The sequence below is a fragment of the Rattus norvegicus genome, chromosome 17 (assembly GCF_021556685.1).
Source record: "Rattus norvegicus strain SHRSP/BbbUtx chromosome 17, alternate assembly SHRSP_T2T, whole genome shotgun sequence".
Lineage (NCBI taxonomy): Eukaryota > Metazoa > Chordata > Mammalia > Rodentia > Muridae > Rattus > Rattus norvegicus.
The window spans coordinates 1,159,287-1,179,463 of NC_141550.1; the positions used below are offsets into that span (position 1 = coordinate 1,159,287).

Here is a 20,177-nt window from a genome sequence, read left to right on the forward strand (position 1 = left end):
CAAAGCAAGAGGAAGAGGAAGAAGATGAAGAGGAGGGATGGAAGAGAAAAAAATGGAAACTGTTAAATGAGCAACAGAATCAGATAGAAACCCCTTCGGGCCACCTACCCACCAGACAATGCTACCAACTGGCACACGTCATAATGTTGCCATAATGCAGCACCACCCGGAGCAGTTTACAAGTCTATTCTCTAGGAGTCAGAGAAAAGGCTCAGTGCTTTATAAGCATGTAACTCTGTTATAGTGTAACTGAGTTCAGTTTCTAGCATGACATGGCGGAGCGTGTGGAACCCCAGTTCCAGAGGATCTGATGCCCTCTAATGGCCTCTCTGGGCTCCTGCACACATGAGCTCATACCCATATACACATACCCATAAAAAAAAATCACAAAGAGATCAAAACTATCTGCAAAGCCTTAATACTAGGGTAATGGTCACAGAATGACTGGAGCAGTCCCCTTCACATCTGAAAGAGCCAATAGGGAATTGACATGGTTTATTACTCAAGTGTTTGGTACAACTGACTAGCGAATCCATCTGGAGAAGGTGCTTTCTGTTTTGGAAGGATATTGATTATTGATTCATTTATATAAGAGTTTATAAACGCTGGTCTGTTAATTGTCCATTCTTTCTTGTGTGAGTTGCAATAGGTTGTGTTTTCCTGGACATTGGGCCATTTCACCTATGTCATCAAAATTATCGACACAGAATCTTTCAGAGTATTCCCACACTTGCTAAAATACAGTGACGTACACATGGAGGAAAATCAACACACTCTAAGTAGAACTGGAAACAAACAAACGAAACAGACATATCATAGCAAAAACATTGAAGGTTAAAGATTAAAAAAAAAAATCTTGAAAGAAGCACCAAGAGATGGAAACCACAGGAGGATTGACAGCTGACTTCTTGGAAGAAACAATGGAGGCTGCAGAGCAGTGGATGACACAGTCAAAAGGTGCATGGAAAAGATTAGCTAAAGCAAGAATAGTTGCAGATATGCTATGAAGCTGTTATTACAGAATGAGAGCAAAATAAACATTTTCCCAGGTAAGGGAAGCCTGAGAATTTGATGTTGGCTAACTGCCCTTACAGGAAATACTAAAAGGAATTCTTGTGGCTGAGAGCATGTAACCCCTATAGTAACTTGAATTCACATACAACAAATAGCAAAGGTACCTGTGCAATTATAAAGGGTAGAGTAAATGCATGTTTTCCTGCCTCTTTTTGTCTTGTCTGACTTAAACAACTTTTCCAAAATGATATGGACATAATGTATCTTGGGATCTACAACACATAAAGGTGTCAGATACATGTGATATATTTGGTATATTTGGCAATAACACAAAGACGGTAGAGAGGGCAAAGCTCTATTAGACTATAAAGGTGTCTGGTAAGCCAATAACAGGGTTGTTGTGGTTTAAATAAGAATGGTCTTCAGAGGCTCCGTATATTGACTGCTTAGTAACCAGGGAGTGGTACTAATGGAAAGGATTAGGTGTGACCTTGTTGGAGGAAGCTTGTCACTGGAGGTGGACTTTAGGGTTTCAAAAGCCCAGGCCAAGTTCCATGTCTTCCTCTCAGTCTGTGGATCAGGATGTAGCTCTCAATTACTTCTCAAGCACCTTGTCTGCCCTGATTGTTGCCATGTTCCCTGCCACAGTGATAATGGACTACACCTCTCTGAAACTGTAAGCAAGCGCCCAATTAAGTGCTTTTTTAAAAAAATAAGACTTGGCTTGGTTATGGTGTCTCTTCACAATAATATGACAATGACTAAGACAAGGGTGATTTTTTTATATTAATGATCTAAGATGTCTAAATAGCATCAATAAAAAAAGGGGGTATGGGCTGGAGAGATGGCTCAGTTGTTAAGAGCACTGACTGCTCTTCCAGAGGTCCTGAGTTCAAATCCCAGCAACCACATGGTGGCTCACAACCCTCTGTAATGGGATCTGATGCCCTCTTCTGGTGTGTCTGAAGACAGCTACAGTGTACTCATATATAATAAATAAATAAATAAATAAATAAATAAATAAATCTTTTTTTAAAAAAGGGGGTTGCAATGTAACTAACTCTACAGGGCTGCATTTGTTCATCCCTGGAACAACACTATAAGTGGTACAAACTAGAACTCAATTCTTTTGAAATGCATGCAGTAAACTCTATGGAAACCACTTAAAAGAACTAAACACGGAGCTGGATAGGTAACCCAGGGATGAAGAGCACTGGCTGCTTCTGTAGAGGACCTGGGCTTGGTTCTCAGCACTTACCTGAACTCTAACTCCAGTTCCAGAGAACTTGGTTCCCTCTTCTGGCTTCTATGGGCACCGCAAGAACACAGTGCACATATATACATACAGGTAAACTCTCACATACATAAAATAAAGATAAATATTTTTAAAAGAAAAAAAATTAGACCCAATAGCTGATAGAACATCTCAACATAACAGACTATAACACAGTACATTACATATGTATTCTTTCAAGGCATACATGGCACTTTTTCCATGACAAATCTCACTTTAATGCTAAAGCAACTCTCAGACATAATACAGGGTATGTTCTCTGACAACAATTCAATAAAAGAAGAAACCAGAAGCAAAAAAGAACTTGGGAAACTTGTAAATAGTATAAATTAGGCAAACACCCCTAAAACTAGAGAGTCAGAATTCAAAGGGAATCAGTGGTAGGCTGGGAGCTTAGCAAGTAGCAGCCCTTGGCTTTCATGTTAAATACCACAAAACTGAAACAGCAGACGTGAAATCAGAAAAGAGTTGGAGATAACTGAAAATAAAACTGTAATTCACGTTATATGATGCAGTCAAAGTATTGCTCAGAGGAACTTGGTAGCTAAACTGATTAAATCACAGAAGACAAAGGTGTGGTGGTGTATAGCTGCAGTCCCGGTGCTTTGGGGGTTAAAGCAGGAGGATTGCAAGTTTTAGGTCAGCCTGTGTTATGAAAATGATATTACACTAGGAAAAGAACAATGAAGAGGATATAATTCTGAACAGAGTAGAAATTATTGGAAGATAATAAAGAAAAATCACTGAAACCAAAAGCTGATGCTTTAAGAAAATAAAGAAAAGCTGTACCTAGATTAACCAAGATAAAAAGAGAAAAATCTCTAAATATTAAAATAATAAATGAAAGAGGGCAGACAACCGTCTGATTTATGTTAATAGAATGTATTATAAAGAATACTGTAACTGATGTAGTCCAAATACAAAATAACAGATGAAGTGGGTAAATCTTCTGAAAGACAATAATGTAACTGATTAAAAGTAGACAATGTGAATAAACCTCTAACAAAAGGGGAAATTGAATTACTAACAAAGTCGCTCACAAAGAAAAATCCCAGGCTGGGAGGTTTCATTATTGAGTCCTAACAACCCTTTAAGGAGGAATAAATAATAGTTCTTCACAAAAGTCTTCCAAAAAAAAAAAAAAAAAACCAGAAGAGGAAAAGTTCCCCAACTGTTCCATAAAGCCAGTATTAACTAGATGCTAAAACCAAATAAAGACATCAAAAGAAAGGAAAATTACAGATTGATGTCTCTATAAGCAGGACACAATCATCCTTTACAAAGTTAACCATACCAAATCCAGTCACGTACAATGTTATACCCCATTAAGTGAGATGCATTCCCAGGATGTAGAGTGGGTTTAACGTCAGGTTATTCGTGCAAACATTGAAACAGTAGAATTAAAATGATCATTGAGCAGATGAGAAGCACCTATTGACAAATTCTAACTCTTGCCACTGTGATGGGAAGGCCCCATGAGTGAGGAGTAAAAGAGACATCCCCCTACTGAAGGGAGACATCTGTGGAGAGCCAACAACTGACGTCACACTCAACCCCAAACAACCAGATTCTTCCCCACTGAGATCAGCAACAAGAAGAGAGTAACTGCTCCCAGTGCTTCTAGATAACATTTACCAGCAGTTTTATGCAGCACAGTTACTAAAGAAACGAACGAGCATCTGTTAGGAAGAATCACAATGCTCTATTTGTAAATGACACAACACAGTATTTAGGAAATTCTGAGGGGGAAGTATGGTGAGGTTACGGCTGGGGAAATGGTTTGGACAGCAAAGAACCTACCACACAAGCATCAGGAGATGAATTTTCTCTCTGACAGTGTACTGGCTGGTTTTGTGTGTCAACTTGACACAAGCTGGAGTTATCACAGTGAAAGGAGCCCTCCCTTGAGGAAATGCCTCCATGAGATCCAGCTGTAAGGCGTTTTCTCAATTAGTGATTAAGCCAGGGGTAGGGGTGGGGCAGCCCATTGTGGATGGTGTCATCCCTGGGCTGGTGGTCTTCGGTTCTATAAGAAAGCAAACTGAGCAAGCCAGGTAAGCAGCACCCTCCATGGCCTGTGCATCAGCTCCTGTCTCCAAGTTCCTGCCCTGTGTGAGTTCCAGTTCTGACTTCCTTTGGTGATGAACAGCAATGTGGAAGTGTAAGCTGAATAAACCCTTTCCTCCCCAACTTGCTTCTTGGTCACGATATTTTGTTCAGGAAGACAAACCCTGACTAAGACAGACACCCACACAAAAACAGGGACTGTATCTCTTGTCTGTAATCCCAGTTCTGTGGTCCGGCAGAGGCAGGTGAATCCCTGCAAGCACACTGGCCAGCAAACTTATCCAAATTGATGAGGCTCTATTACAAAATAAGGTGTAGAGCAATTGAGATGTCTACTAACATGGACATATACATGACTGTTCTTCTATACCCGGCTCCAACAAATAATACTAAAAATCAAAGGGCTGGAGACAGCCCACGTTGAAGTTCCAAATCACCAAACTGAAACTAGTTCCTGCTTCTGTCTTATGGGGAAAGTTAAGTTTTAAATAACTGATCTGCTTTTTACCTTTTGTTTCTTCTTTCTTCAACCAGGCTGTATAAAGGCCAACTCCTTCACACACACACACACACACACACACACACACACACACACACACACACACACACACACACGTTTAGTAAAGTTATAGTATTTGAAGTCCTCTGAAGAGTGTAAAACTTTTCACTCAAGTTAAGAGTGTTTAAATAATCAGAGACACAAGCTGAAAGTGTTGAGACCACTGGGGCTCACAGACACCATGGATTCTCTCTACTCCCCAGAATCCCAGGAACCATTTTGTAGAAATTGACAAGGTGACTCTAACACACTCACATGTAATCATCAAAAACGTGTGTTGCTGCCAGAGGAGACAAACACCTTGTTTGTCTTCCAGGAATAAGCCCCCAAATCTGTGATAAACAGAGTTCTGACAGGGACGCCAAGGTCACCGAATGGGAAAAGAATGGGATTTTCAGCAAACATTCTGAGAACTGAATAGCCAGCCACTCAACACGTGTGAAGGCCTTTTGAAGACTCGTCAATGGCTAAAACACATGAAAAGGTATTTGGCAGCAATGTTTATCAGGGAAACACAAATTAACCGCAGACAAAAGAATGACTGGAACCAGTAAGCTTGGCATTCACAAGGCCTTTACTAAAGTTAACCTAAACAATTTAAAAGACATACAGGTGAAACTGTAAAAAGCCTCAGCAAGAAAACAGAAGCATCATCTTGGATTTCTACAAACGGTTCTTGGTCGAGACACCAAGAACAAGAGAGAGAGAGAGAGAGAGAGAGAGAGAGAGAGAGAGAGAGAGAATGAGAATAAAAATTTAACAATCAGATATCATAAAAAGTGTATCTGCTACAAAGGACTCCACACAGAAAATGTAAAGACTCTGGGCATGAGATATGCCGAGGCAGAAGGAGAACAACCAAATCTAGTCTGGGCCCAAAGTGACAGCCTGCATCAAGAAAACTTAAAGAAGAAAAAGGAAGGGAGTGGGGAGGGAGGGGGAAGGAAAGAGAAAAGAGAAGAGAGAAGACAACATAACATCCCACAGAGAGAAAATCAGGTACTTGATAAGGGATTGATATTGAGAATAAGGAACACCCACAAGATTCCAAACACTGCAGTGGTGTGCTGTGAGCAGTCGAAGCATCCAAGGAAGATGTGTCAGTGGCTGAGACATATGAAAGGGTATTTGACCGTATTGTTGTTCATCAGGGAAACCAAATAAGAAACCACAGACAAAATGATGACTGGAACCAGAAAGTTTGACATTCACAAGTGTTGACAGGGTCTGGGTCACTTTTCCACGGCTGTGATCAGAAGTCTGAGAAAAGCACTCACAGGAAGGCTTTATCTGAGCTCATGGTTTCAGGGTGGCAGGAGTTAAGGGGAACTTGAGAGGATCTGGAGGAGGAGAGTAAGGTATGTCAAAAACAGTGTGTGTGTGTGTGTGTGTGTGTGTGTGTGTGTGTGTGTGTGTGTGTGTGGTTTTTTACTTAGCTCCACCACCCTGAAGCAGGGAGTTGCCATGGTGGTAGGGGATGAGCAGGGAACTGTACCCCCTGCATGTGTTAGCTGGAGAGACCTCTGAGTGGAGCTGCTGGTGAACAGGACAACTGGCTAGGCCAGGCACTGTCTTGGACTTTCCCACCAGCCTTGGCCTCTCTCAGATTTCATAAGCTCCATATTTTATTTGTACTTTAAAGAGTCTTTATTCTCCCCCCACTTCTCATTTGTTTTACAAAATGCACATTTGGGTGATAATGGGGCTTGATTTTCTACATTAGGCCTTTTGTGTGCTTTTGAGTCAAATATTAAAAAAAAAACAAAAAACACTCCAGTGAGACAAATGCTGAGCCATTATACCAAATGAACCTCAGAACTCTTGGACTTGAGGCACTTCCTGAGGTCCCCACCATAGCCTCCTTCCTCCAGGGTCCCCTCCCAGCCTCCTTAAAATGTCCAGAAACAAATCCCTGGACCAGAGTCTGCATGGCTCTTTTCTGAGAGAATACTCTTACCTCTGGAGTGTCAGCTCTCTCACCTTGAGTTCTGGGGAGGCCACAGGACACATGCCCTGAGGCTCTGGTCTGAATATGCCACTTGCTGATTCTGCTCAGAACACTTTGTGCACGGTGGACAAACTCCCCACTCTGTACTTCTCCCCTCAAATCTTGGGGGATGTCTGAGGGCAGAGCCTGTCACAAGGCTTGCCTCATCTACCTTCAGTCCTTTTCCTGTGGCTGCTTCTGTCCCCAGTCCCATCACAGATAAAATGTTTCCATGGCACATACAGTGTTCCCATCACAATACAGTGTTCCTATTACACACATAGTGTTTACATCACATGTACATGCTCCCAATGCATATAGTGTTCCTATCACATATACATGCTCCCAACACATATACAGTGTTTTCATAACACATACAATATTCCCATAATACATACAGTGTTCACATCACACATGTGGTGTTCCTATTACACACACAGTATTCTACTGCATGTGTGAGCCACTAGAAATTTCCCACAGATGCCTGTGTGTGGCTGGTGTGGCACATGATTACTAATGAACGTGATTACTTCTGTTCACATTCCTAGAGTTTACCTGCCAGACAAATTGTAGATTCCCGGAAAGTAGGGTCTATTGATGCAGATGGCATCAAGAGAATAAATTAATTCTGGAGCTGAGTATGATTGACCATGGCCTGGGAACATAGATTCTGGTCTCCCCAAATACCATGTTCTGCCTTTGATTGACATGTTATATGAGATTTTTATTAGTTACACAAAAAGTCATAAATCACATTGCTTGTCAACTGCACTGGTGGGCCAGGGGTAGGCAGGTTATAGCAAAGCAGGGCAAACTCTGCCACAGGCTTCAGATGCTGTCTGACAGCTTTTGGATGGGTGAGAGCTATAAGTCTGGTGAGAATACACTGTAAGGTCAGAAAGATTTTAGGTCAGACGCAGGGATGGCTGTGATGGCTTATACATGCTTGGGCTAGGGAATGGCACTATTAGGAGGTGAGGCCTTGTTGGAGTAGGTGTGTCAATGTGGGCGTGGGCTTTAATACCCTAGTTCTAGCTCCCTGGAAGTCAATCTTAGAGGCTTGCAGATGAAAATGTAGAACTCTTATCTCCTCCTGCACCATGGCAGCCTGGATGTTGCCATGTTCCCACCTTGATGATAATGGACCTCTGAACCTGTGAGCCAGCCCCAATTAAATGCTGTCCTTATAAGAGTTGCCTTGGTTATGGTGTCTGTTTCACAGCAGTAAAACCCTAACTAAGACAATGGCTTTCAAAAGCATGAAGACTAGCCCAAAGTAATTGAGCTTGTGTCTACAAGCCACAATTCCCAAATCCAGTCATCTGGCCTTCTAAAATCTTCAATACAGGTACCCCTTCCTGTCCATCCGTCTCTCTCTCTCTCTCTCTCTCTCTCTCTCTCTCTCCTCCCTTTCTCTCTCTCTCTCTCTCTCTCTCTCTCTCTCTCTCTCTCTCTCTCTCTCTCTCTCTTTTCTTCTAGGAACTTCAGCCTCAGGCCCAAATGGTAAAAGACTCTGATTAGATAGTACCCACTCTTTCTACCCTGAAGACTGAATTTTTTAAAAAAAACTCTGCGTATGAATAAGTGGTCCTTTGTGAACCCTACCACCATATATTTCTGGGTGTGCCCAGGGAGATGGCTCACAAGTCCCATAGGAAGTCTCTATTCAAGTCTCCTCCACCCAGCACTTTCTCTTGGATACCCCTGGGGTGTCTCCTTCTCCAGTGTTTGGGATACTATCTTCCACAACTAGTTTTTATGACCATTTTGTAGTGCAACTTCCCCAAGTGGAGAGCCACAATAGTATGTGGCATGACCAGTCCCATTAACTACAGTACAATCACTACTCGTAGACAGATACACTTGACAGTAAGGAACCATTGGGCTTCCTAACAAATAGGCCTCTAAGATCAGATGGGAGTTTTCTTCTCTGTCATGTGGAAGGAGGAATATTAGTGAGGTAGAGCCAATATGGAGGTGCCTTCAATCTGTGACTGTGTCATGCTTCAGAGCACTGTTTCCTAAGCAAAATGAAGTGATATTATTTAACTTTGCAATCTTTCTTAGGTAACTGCTTAGTTTTGACATGTTTTTGTTTGGTGCCTAACTTGTACCCAAGCCTAGCACACAGCAGTCCATCTTTCTGTGTAGGCTTCACAGTAATGGATACTTAGAACCACGAATAGTACCAGACCCACCATGTAAGTCTCTATAACCATGAGTCCAACATTCACAAGATTAACCAACTGTGGATGAAAAATATTTTGAAAAAAGTCGAATCTATACTGAGCTTGTAGAAAATGTTTTCCTGTCATCATTCTTTAAATGACATAGCATAATGATGGTTTACATAGGATTTATGGTATTCAGAATCATAAGTGATCTAGACATACTGGAGGAGATACAAATATTATACACAAATACCATGTGCAAATATGTTACATAATACTATGTCATCTTATGTAAGACATTTGCACATACTGGGGCTTGGCTATCTTCTGCGCACCCTGGAACGTAACTAGTCTTGGGCAATGGGGAACTGATGTTTGGAGAGTGTCCACAGATCACAGCTTGGATGCCAAGGCATTAAGTGCTTAGGTTTATCAGAGCTGACCCTGTCCTGTCTTGCCTTCCCACAGTGGCAGCAGAATATGCAGGTGACAGTGGTGTGCTGTACGGCAGCTTCTACATATGGTTGACAGTTCTCAACTATACAGGTCCTAAAGTTTTTCGCTTATTAAAATTGTATCAGTCTAGTACACCTTCCAGGTTCCCCGTTAAGTGCCATGTTGCTTCATTTCTGAAGGCTTGATCTTGAGACAATAGGAAACAATGACAGCACACACTAGTACTTTATGAAGTAGAAATTTCTGGTTTCCTTGGAAACTCAGTAATGTCATATGATGTTTTGCTGAAGCAGACACATGAGAGGACATGCAATGCTTAGAAAGAATAGAAATATGACCCACAGACAGTGGGAGGAGGCTCTGGCATTGGTTCACCTTGCTCTGCCTCACTGGTTTTCACTGACGATGCTTTTAGTTTTGGTTCAGCAGCTTGTCACTTCCACCAACTTTGACCTCGAGGCTTCTTCTGGATTGAACCGCCATTACTGATTCGTGAGTGGTGATTGCCGAATGGACTGGACTGCCGCTAACAATCTGTGTTGGTGTTTTGCTAGAGGACTGGACTGCTGACAATAAAGATTGACAATAAAGAATTATTTCACAACACCCATTTCCTAGTAACCTTTCTTTCCCACTACCTCTGGTGGGTGGTCAGGTGCTCATCTTATTCCCTTCAGTCAGATTCCATCACTGAACCTAGACCTAGGTTGGCAGCCAGGAAGCCCCAGCGGTCTGCCTGCCTCCATTCCCCAGTGCTAGGGTTACAAGTGCATGCCTAGCCACCCCAGCCCCTTAAATGGAATCCAAGCTCATGTCCTCATGCTTATGTGGCAAGTGCTCTAACCCACAGAGCCATCTCTCCATTTTAAATGACCATTGATATAATTCAAGCCCGACTTTCTTCAACAGATATAGCCATTATGACTTCTTGGGAGGGCCCAAGGCTCTAATATATAGGCCTCTATTTTTCAAAACCTACTTTTAGTAAAGGTTCTTAAATGCTTTCACCTCCCTCTAGCCCACCCAGAGGTAGTGGAAAGGAAAGGTTAATAGGACAAAGGAGGATGTGGACCTGTTTAGAAATTGTTTGGGGTGATTCCAACTTTTATTGTCAGGATATCAGCAGCTCAGTTCACACGAATCAGCAGTGGTAGCTCCAAACACCATTTATGAATCAGCAAGGGCAGTTCGATCCAGAAGAAACCAGAAGGCTCTGCTAATTGGCCCAAGTCCGTGGAAGTGGCAAGAAGCCATGAGAAGTTCTTTGGTGCATTTCTCTCTACAAAGTCATGACAAAGGATGGTCAGCAAAGAAGGCCAGGTGACCCACTGCCACAGCATTTTCAGTGAGGACCAGTGTCAGCAAAGCCCAAGGAAGACCAGCAGAGAGTGGTAAGGTAAACTGATACCACACAGCATCATCCACTGTCAGTTGGGTTATACTTATATCCTTCCCAAATACCATGTGTTCTCAAGCGTCCGCTCTAGCAAAACATCATATGTCCTTTTCCCAGGCAACTTCTAGAAAAACACTGTGTGTTTGTTCTCAGCAAAATGTCCTCCCACATGTCTACCTCAGCAAAGCATCCTCTCATAAGACGGTTTCCAGAAAAACACTTCATGATACAACTGAATCTCCAAAGAAACCAGAAATTTCCACGTCATTCCACGTGGAATATCCACGATACCATTCATAGTATTGCTAATATGGAAAAATGCATTCTGAATTCCAGGATGCTAAATGCAAAGTGAACCCTTGAGTCACAGAAGGTAGGAGCTGGGGCTGATTGATCCAATAGACCCAACTGAGTCAAATGACCCAACAGAGGCAGCCTCAGAATGGGCCAGCTTCTGCGTTTCCAGCTTGATAATGACACAAAAGCAATACAAACTCAGTAGAAATGTACTTCAGGTGTTGAATTTTAATTCTTTCTCAGGATAGCAACACGAGGTGAGATTCTCTTGTGATGCCCAGCTGTATGCCCAACTGAATGCATATTTGAGGTAGCTAAGCTATGTTAAACACATCTGAGGAGGGGCAGGACTTAACACAGAGTGGGCCTGGAGCTCACTGTGTGAGTTGGGCTGGTCTCAAACCTGTGGCCCTCCCGACTCAGCCCCAGAAGTATATGTCACATACTGGCTCTAGATACATTGTAGACTTGTTATGTTTTTTCATTTCATAGTTAATTTTTCAGCAACATCTTAAGGGCATTGAAACTGCAAAAGACTGGGGTTTGGGGGTGACTGAATTTACCTCTCAGTGAAAGACACAACAAAGGGTTGTATAATCATCTTCAACTCACAATACACACTCAGCAAGCTGCCTATTGTAAGAAAACCAGCAGAGCAAGAGAATGACATTCAGCCTTGGTCCCAGGGACCAACAGAAGAAGTGAGGACCAGGCACAGAGGGGCGGCTGTGTCTAGAACAGTGAGTCTTAACCTCTCTAATGTTGCAACCCTTTAATGCAGTTCCTCAAGTTGTAGTGATCCCAACCACAAAGTTATTTTTTGTTGCTACTTCATAACTACAATTTTGCTTCTGTTATGGATTGTAGAATCTGATATGCAGGATATCTGACCTTCAACCCCTGTGAAAGGGCCATTTGACCTCCCAAGGGGCTGTGACCCACAGGTTGAGAACCACTGATCTAGCCATTTCTTGCCAGGCATACCACAAACCCACCACTTCCAATTCCTACCAAGATGCCAAGATACAAATTTTCATATGAACATATGGGTGGTTTTTTTTTTAAATGTGTGCTCAACCTTTAAAGTCATTTTGCAGGGAATAAATTGACCCATGAGCTCCCACTTTTCAACATCTGCCTTCCAGTTTCCACGGGACGGCAAAACACCTGTCAGCCCGGCAGTCGTGGGCAACTCATCCATCAGGGAACGTCATTACTTTGTGGTTAGCAAGAGGAAAGTAAAAAGAGCAAGTTAATTATCGCTAAGCTGGGTCGAGGCTGGAGGAGGAAGAACACTTCTGTCATTTATTTACTGGTATTTATTCTCAGGATGATAAATCAAAGTTGGGGCTGGCCAGGAGCAGCCGCCTGCCAACAGCTGTGTCAGGCAGATGCTCTCCCATGTGAACGGCACCTGGGAAGGGCTGCTTGCCAGGGCTTCCCTTATCTGCTTCCAAGATTCCAGGGAAAGCACGAGGAAGGGATCAAAAGGGAGAAAGAAGAAACTATAGTGTGCACTTGGAGACAGGCCCTTGGGGGTCTAGACCAGTAGGGAAGGAAGCTGGGAGCATAAGGGAAACCTTGCTGGAAAAGCCTGAGGGTCACATCAGCCAGAGGGCTGATCCTGCAGTGTGGGCAGAGGCTGTCCTGCCCTGCTCAGCCCAATACAAAACCGGTTTTTTTTTTTCTCAGCATAGGAAAGAAACAAATGGAACCCAAACAGTAAACAAAAACTCAAACCTTTGTAGAATACACTATCTCTTACTGAAGAGGAATCTGTTTCAAGATCCCCACCAGAAGCCTGAGACCACCAAACCCTGTAGACACTTTTTTTCTTATATACTCGCACCTATAATATCACTTAATTTACAGTATAACAATATACTGTCGCTCTGGGACACAGCTCAGTTTGGTAAACTGGCTGCCTAGCATGTGTAACATCCTGGGTTTCATCTTCAGCACCACATAAACAGGTGTGGTATTACAAATCTGTAAACCCGGTGTTTGAGAGATAGAGGCAGGAGGATCCGAAGTTCAAAGCCGTCTTTGGATGTAAGGTGAGTTTGAAGGCAGCTGGGATTTTTATAAAAGACCCTGTCTCAAAACAGAGAAAGAAGAAAAAGTAGAGGAAGAAGAGGAGGAGGAAGAAGAAGAGGGGGAGGGCATGAGGAAAGAGGAAAGAGAAAAAAGAGGAAGAAGAGGAGGGGGAGAGGAGGAAAAAGAAGAGGAAGAGGAGGAGGGAGAGAGGAGGAAAAAGAAGAAGAGGAAGAGGAGGAAGAGGAGGGGGAGAGGAGGATATACTTCAATCAAATTGCCAGTATTGTCATTATTAAGTGAAAAAGAGTTCCTTGAATATGCAAACTATGACCCAACTCATCTACTAATTGCCATGGTTACTTAGTGACCAATGTGCAGGTAGCATTCACAGTGTGGCTATACTGTACAGATGAATGGTTCCCATGCCAGGTGGGATGAAATGGGACAGCTTAAGCTTCCACCTTACTACTGAGACTTATTTCTAGGACTTTCCGTTTCATATTTTCAGATGATAGTTGGCTGAGGACAACTGAGGCCACAGAGAGTGAAGCTGAGGCTGAGGAGGACTGTGGGCAATCAAAAGACATTCATATTGCAGAGCTCGGAAACAGACGTTGCCTAGGGCATGTGATGGAGAGAATGTTTTAAAGTGTGAGCTTTTGGTGCATCTGTTCAAGATAAAGCAGTTTCTATTGTTTGAGGCCACAGATGCCTGCTATGTCCTCATGGCATTCAGGAGGCAAGAGCTGCATCAGGACAACGGTTGTGAGGGCCGTCCTATCTACTCCTGGGGCTGGATCTGTGCCTACCCACCATACATGTCCCTTCCACACATCTTTTGGATGTGTTATGGGCAGGTGTTAACGTTTCTTTATTCATTCAACACAGATTTCCTGCCTAGACCAGTCAGTGTCTTACCAAGCAGCCATAGTACCTGCCTGAGAGTTGTGCAAACTTGGAGATGGGGGACACACAGCTCCTCCCAGTCTGCTGGGTAGGGGAGAAGGAGACTCCATCCTATCTTTAAACCTCAGGCAAACTGAATAAAAACCTTTTCTTTTTCAGCTCCATCTTGAGGTGAAAGAATCAGGTTGGAAGATGTTGCTCAGAAATGGGAAAAGTATTGTCTCCTAAATATTTTGATGGGTCACGAGGAATGCTGGTCAGGATATCTAAAATTAGGAGTAAATTCCTTACTATATGAGGTCAAATACGTATGTGAAAAGCCTTATACACTCAGAACAAAAGGGAATACTAGCTTTAATTCTGAGCTGGGCTTGGTGGCACAAACAGTAATCTTCAGTTACTCAAAAAGACTGAGGCAGGAGGATCATGAGACCAGCCTGAATAACTTAGCAAGACCCTGTCTCAAAGTAAAGACATGGGGTTGTAACTAAGATGTAGAATGCTTAAGGGCTAGGCCCTGGGTTCGCTCCCTAGCACCAAGAAACAAGCAACAACAAAAATTAACTCATTCTGGGGCAGGGAGAATATGCACAGCTATAGAAGCAAAGCCAGAAAGATCCAAGGCTTTGGATGCCAAGGCCAGGGTTGTGCTCTTAAGAGGTTTTGGCAAGTAAGGAAGTAGACTGGTGGAGAATTCCCAACCCAGTTTTCAAGACAGGTTAGTATCAGTGGCCAAGGGTGAGCACAGTGGATGAAGGGCAAAGATGAACAGAAAAATCAGGCAAGGCTAGTGAGATGATTCGCTAGGTTAAGGGTTTTGTGTGCAAGCCTGAGAGCCTGGGTTAGTACTCTTAGCATCCATGCAAAAGCCGACTGTGGTAAACTACACCTGTAACACCAGTGTTGAAAAGGGGGACATAGGTGAATTGCTAGAGCTCACTGACAGATAGCCTAAGTCAATAGATTAGCTATAGTTTCAATGGGATACTCTGTCTCGAAAAATAAGGGCTTTTTATAAGAGATTGAGGGAAGAAACCAGATATTGACCTCTGGCCTTCATATAGGTGTACTATGCACACCCTATCCCCCCATCCCCAATATACCCCATACACTGTGTACTGTGAATCTTTGGTAACACCCATTAGCAACTGAGATTTGTCAATTCCAATCCAAGCTTACCATTTTCTTTCTGTGAAATTACCTTTCAAAAAAGAAAAGAAACATTTGTTTTTGACAAATACACAAGGTGCCTAGAGGAGTGTAACCTACGTGTGAAGGCTAGAGCTGGTCAACCTGACAACCTAGAATCACCCAAGAAGAGAGTTGCAACAGCAATTACACCGCGTTGACCTCTGGGTGTGCATGTGGGTAATTGTTCTAATTAAGTCAAGTGATGTGGGAAGACCCAGCTCACAAGGGCAGAACCATTCCCTAGGCAGGGATCTTGAACTATATGAGTAGATGTCTTAGTTAGGCTTTTACTGCTGTGAACAGACATGATGACCAAGGTGACTCTTATAAGGACACCATTTAATTTCGTCTGGCTTACAGGTTCAGAGGTTCAGTCCATTTTCATCATGGTGGGAGCATGGCAGCATCTAGGCAGGCATGGTGCAGGAGGAGCTGAGAGCTCTACATCATCATCTGAAGGCAGCTAGCAGAATACTCACTTCCAGGCAGCTAGGACAAGGGTATTAGAGTCCACACCCACAGTGACACACCTACTCCAACAAGGCCACACCTCCTAACAGTGCCACTTCCTGGGCCAAGCGTATACAAACCATCACAGTAGAGAAGTCATCTGAATGTTAAGTAGGGAATCGAGCGAGAACATACACATTTCTGTGTTCTCTTGACTGTGGATATGATGTGACGAGCTGTTTGAAGTTCCTGTGTTGACTTCACCACGATGATGGACTGTAACTTAGAACTGAAAGCTGAAATGAACCCCTTTTCTCCTAAGTTGTTTCTTTGTGGGGGGGGGGGTTGTTCAAGTGTTTTATCACAGCAACACGGTGAGATTGAGACATTCTCTAGGAAGAGCTAACTTGCTAATTTTTTAAAGATGCTCTCCCTATGGGGTCCCAGCTGGCCTTGAACATACGAAATCCTCCGGCTTTCACTTCCCTAGTGTGTGCCACCACATCTACAAGAGACAACTTCGTGGGGGCTTTTTCAACATCTTGGGTAAAGATAAAAAGATATAGGAGGGGTTTTCCTAGGCGAACCAGAACATCCTTAGTAATACTGTGCTCAGGCATGCATCATGCTGGTTCTCAGAACCCCAGGGTCTCCTGGATACAGCTAGTATCTACAGTACTGCACAACTACCTTCCCAAACCTTGGCCAGGCTCCTCTTCATCAAACCCCATTAGTCCACGTCGATACAGTTTAATTTAATCTCCAGCCAATACCATTTTAGCCCTCCAGGGCTAAATGGCCAGCAGCCGATAGTTCTAGTTGAATACTTCCTCTTATCAGCCTACAGAGAGAGTGAACCTCATGGCCATCCCGTCTGGCCTTCTCTGCAAAGGCATCATTTCAGAGCCACAGAAGCATTCGAAACTGTCACTTTTATCCCCCAACCGTGGTTCCAAATTTCGATTTTAGATTACTTTTAAAATTTCCATCCCCACAAGGGAACCCCGGGCTAGGTAAAGAGATGAGCGTCTTCTGTAGTTGACTTCCTTTGGTGACCAATTATTCTGAGGTAAATCGCTGCCTTAGAGCCTTAGAGCTGCTGTGTATCTTTCACACCTCCTGCCCTATCATTTATAAGCGCTGTCAATGGGGGGGGGGAAGGGGGGAGAGAGAGAGAGAGAGAGAGAGAGAGAGAGAGAGAGAGAGAGAGAGAGAGAAACTTTTATTGGCTGCTGAAATGCATTAGGGTGCACAGACTTTGAACTGTGTGGGGGAAGAGAGCTAGGCATGTAACCAGAATAACTCGCATTAGTCTCCATCTCAGCTCCCTTAATAAACCTCTGCATTGTTTTATGCCCAGGATTTATTGATGACCTGCAGTGGCCCTCTCCCAGGCCTGGCCCACTGGGGTGTTTGTGGGGGAAAGGGCAATGAACAAGGCCCACTCCCTGACCCAAGCTGCCCCATAAATCAGGCCCTGCCTTGGGCTGTGATGGGGAGCCAGATGGTAGCTGTTATTGCAGGAGCTCGACAGGAATCAGGGCCTGTGATCTTCCTTGTTGTTAACAGGCCTGATTTTTTATGGCTGTCAGCGTCCTTGCAATGGCTGAGGGAGGCATGCAGGGAGAGTGCAGGGGCCCCATTGCTCTAGAGCTAGGCTTTTTGCTCCCGAGAGGACAAGCTGCACGGGCCGTTCCCTCTTCCTTACTGACTGGGGGTCTTGGCCTCAGACTATGTTTTCTGAAGTGGTTTCTTAGGGTGTGCAAGTGGCAAGGCTATATATATAAACAAACACCTTCTAGAAAGGAAAATGGTGGCCAGCTTCCTTTGCTGATGGCCCATAGACCCTTAACATCGTGACCCTACCTGAGAGAAGATGGCTGGACCTTTCAGTTGGAGTGGGCGTTGTTGCTTAGATAATGCAGTCCCAAACACTGTGGATACTGAAATAAAAGAAATTACTAAAAACTGCTTGGGGGACGAAACATTCGGATTCTTGCGTTTTCAGAATGGATGGATGGGAAGTTTAGGTAGGATAAGGAGGGAGAGTGGAGGTGACAGGAGGAAAAGCAGAGCTTCTGGGACCCAGAGGTAAACTCCAGCCAGCTCAGAGGTTCTGATTAGGGGTATTAGCTGCCGAGATCCGGTCATTAAGGTGGGGTAGACCACAGCGGGTGTAGTGGCCTGGACACCAGCATGGAGGTAAACAGTTTATTAAGTCCTTGTGTGGTCCAGAGGCCTGTTTCCAACAGGCACAACCCCCCAGCAAGAACAGAACTGGCCCAGGGCAGGGTTGTGTGGCCAACACCAAACAGCACCTACCAACACTCGAAGCAGATAGTAACAGACTCCCAGATGCAGCCAAGTGGTTCACAGGGCAAGAGAGCAAAGCTATTTATTTATTTCTGTAGGGCTTGAAGCTAGCCTTGGATCATAGGGAGGCTAAGCTTACAGATAAAGCAGACGTTCCCAGGAAATCCCATCCAGAAAGTTCCAGGGTCGGAGTGGGGTGGGGACAATCCAAGTCCTTAGGAACCTTTTAGGCACACTTGGACCACTTCTACCCTCTGCAATCGTGTGCTGCAAACAGAATGAGCCTGCAGCTACATGTCCAGTTCCAACATTCTGAGCCAGGTGACAGGCAGTAAGTGTGTTGGGGTCACAGTTTTCATCGTCTCTAGACAGTTTGTCCGTGTGGAAAAGAAAAGCTACCAACGTAGCTTCAAGAACAATCTGCTGCTCATAGCCCCCAGCCCCCACCCCCAGTTCACACACACAGAAGTGTGTGATACAGACTGATCACAGGTATATGCCAGGTATTGGAGAACTCAAGCCAGGACCAGGCAGATACCTCCAAAGGTCCACCCCTGTTGGCTATCCACCCTCCCTCCAGCCTGGCTCTATAGCCTTCAAAACAGCGTTGCGGCTAGGGACCGAGTGCCCAGTATAAATCTGTAAGGTGCACACCAGATTTAAGATGTTGAGGTGGGCCCAGAGGAGAGCAGGGTCTAAGAGGCACATTAACACTGTATGTCTAGAGCCAACCTCAAAGGTCTTTTTACAGTCCGGGGCTCTTTTTTTTTTTTTTAAAGATTTATTTATTTATTCTATATAAGTATACTGTAGCTGTCTTCAGACACACCAGAAGAGGGCATCAGACCTCATTATAGATGGTTGTGAGCCACCATGTGGTTGATGGGATTTGAACTCAGGACATCTGGAAGGGCAGTCAGTGCTCTTAGCTGCTGAGCCATCTCTCCAGTTCCCCAGGGCTCTTTCTAAGGAGACTCAGAAACATAGTATACCTCATTGCCTGACTGCTAAGTTACCCAGGAAGCTTGCCAGTAGCCTGACCAGGCTGACACACGACGAGACCTGGATATGGTAGAAGTGAATTCGACTCTCTGAGACATTGATCTGCATGAATCTACCTCCCTCAAGTTTTGTTAAATTTGTCACCGTGTCTCAAAAGCAACAAGACCACATGCTTATGAAGGAGACATGGGTTCTGCTGGTTTCCCACCGTATCCAGGGCTGTAAGAAAATAAATATGCGTTGTCTTAAGGAAACCAGTGCACCCAGCGTGTCTCTCTGTCTGTCTGTCTGTCTGTCTGTCTGTCTGTCTTTGTCTTTGTCTCTCTCTCTCTCTCTCTCTCTCTCTCTCTCTCTCTCTCTCACACACACACACACACACACACACACACACACACACACACACACACACACATTTAATAAATAAGAATGCAAGGGTACCTGACTGTCTCTGGGCTGTCTGTTACATTCTCCAACTCTTGATCTTTTTTATGTAGAAAGAGGGTAATCTGTACACCTACCTCAGAACATTGTTGAAAACATCGATTACATCGACACCCACCGGGCCCCAGCCACAGTGCCTGGAATGTGGCTGACAGTGCCCACTCTACAAAAGTGAACCTATTGTTTCAATCACTAACACTTGGTTGGACTAAATGTGCAGCTCAATTACTGTTCCATTAACTCAGTTTATATCACGGTCCAAGAGGAATGGAGGCAACAACGATAAACAGTCAGATTGATCACCTGCTGTGGCCTAGACACGAGTTTCTCATGTCCGACCTGTGAATAAGGGAGGATCGGGGAACTTAACTTTCTAGTAACCCTGTAAGTTAGGGTGCATGAACTTGGACTTGAGCCTAAGCAGTCTAAGCTCAGAGCCAGGCTAAGGGCTTGTCTATGCTACTGGCCAGGGCAGACCTTATCAGTCGTGTCTGGTAACCTTTAAGGGCATAGAAGGTCAATGAAGTCACATTTCTTGATTTTTCACAGATACTTATGGTCAGGGATGCCCCGGGCATTCCTCCCTAGTGGGCAAA

The 20,177-nt window shown here is 44.0% G+C and overlaps 1 protein-coding gene across 3 annotated transcripts in view; it reads right to left on the reverse strand.

Annotated features, from left to right (window-relative positions):
* Window positions 1-9,497: 9,497 nt before the first annotated feature.
* Ercc6l2 (ERCC excision repair 6 like 2) overlaps window positions 9,498-20,177 on the reverse strand; it is a 155,967-nt gene continuing 145,287 nt past the window's right edge. Inside the window, exons 19-20 of one of the 3 annotated variants that reach the window (XR_015640861.1) lie at window positions 10,621-10,827; window positions 9,498-10,111 (exon numbers count right to left, since the gene is read on the reverse strand). Coding sequence is in view for 1 of the 3 variants with exons in the window: in XM_087590922.1 (XP_087447048.1) it covers window positions 10,716-10,827 (112 nt within the window). In the remaining 2 variants the exon portion in view is untranslated. Of the gene's footprint in view, window positions 10,828-20,177 lie in introns of all 3 variants that reach the window. The other 2 variants (XR_015640860.1, XM_087590922.1) reach the window with 2 other exon arrangements.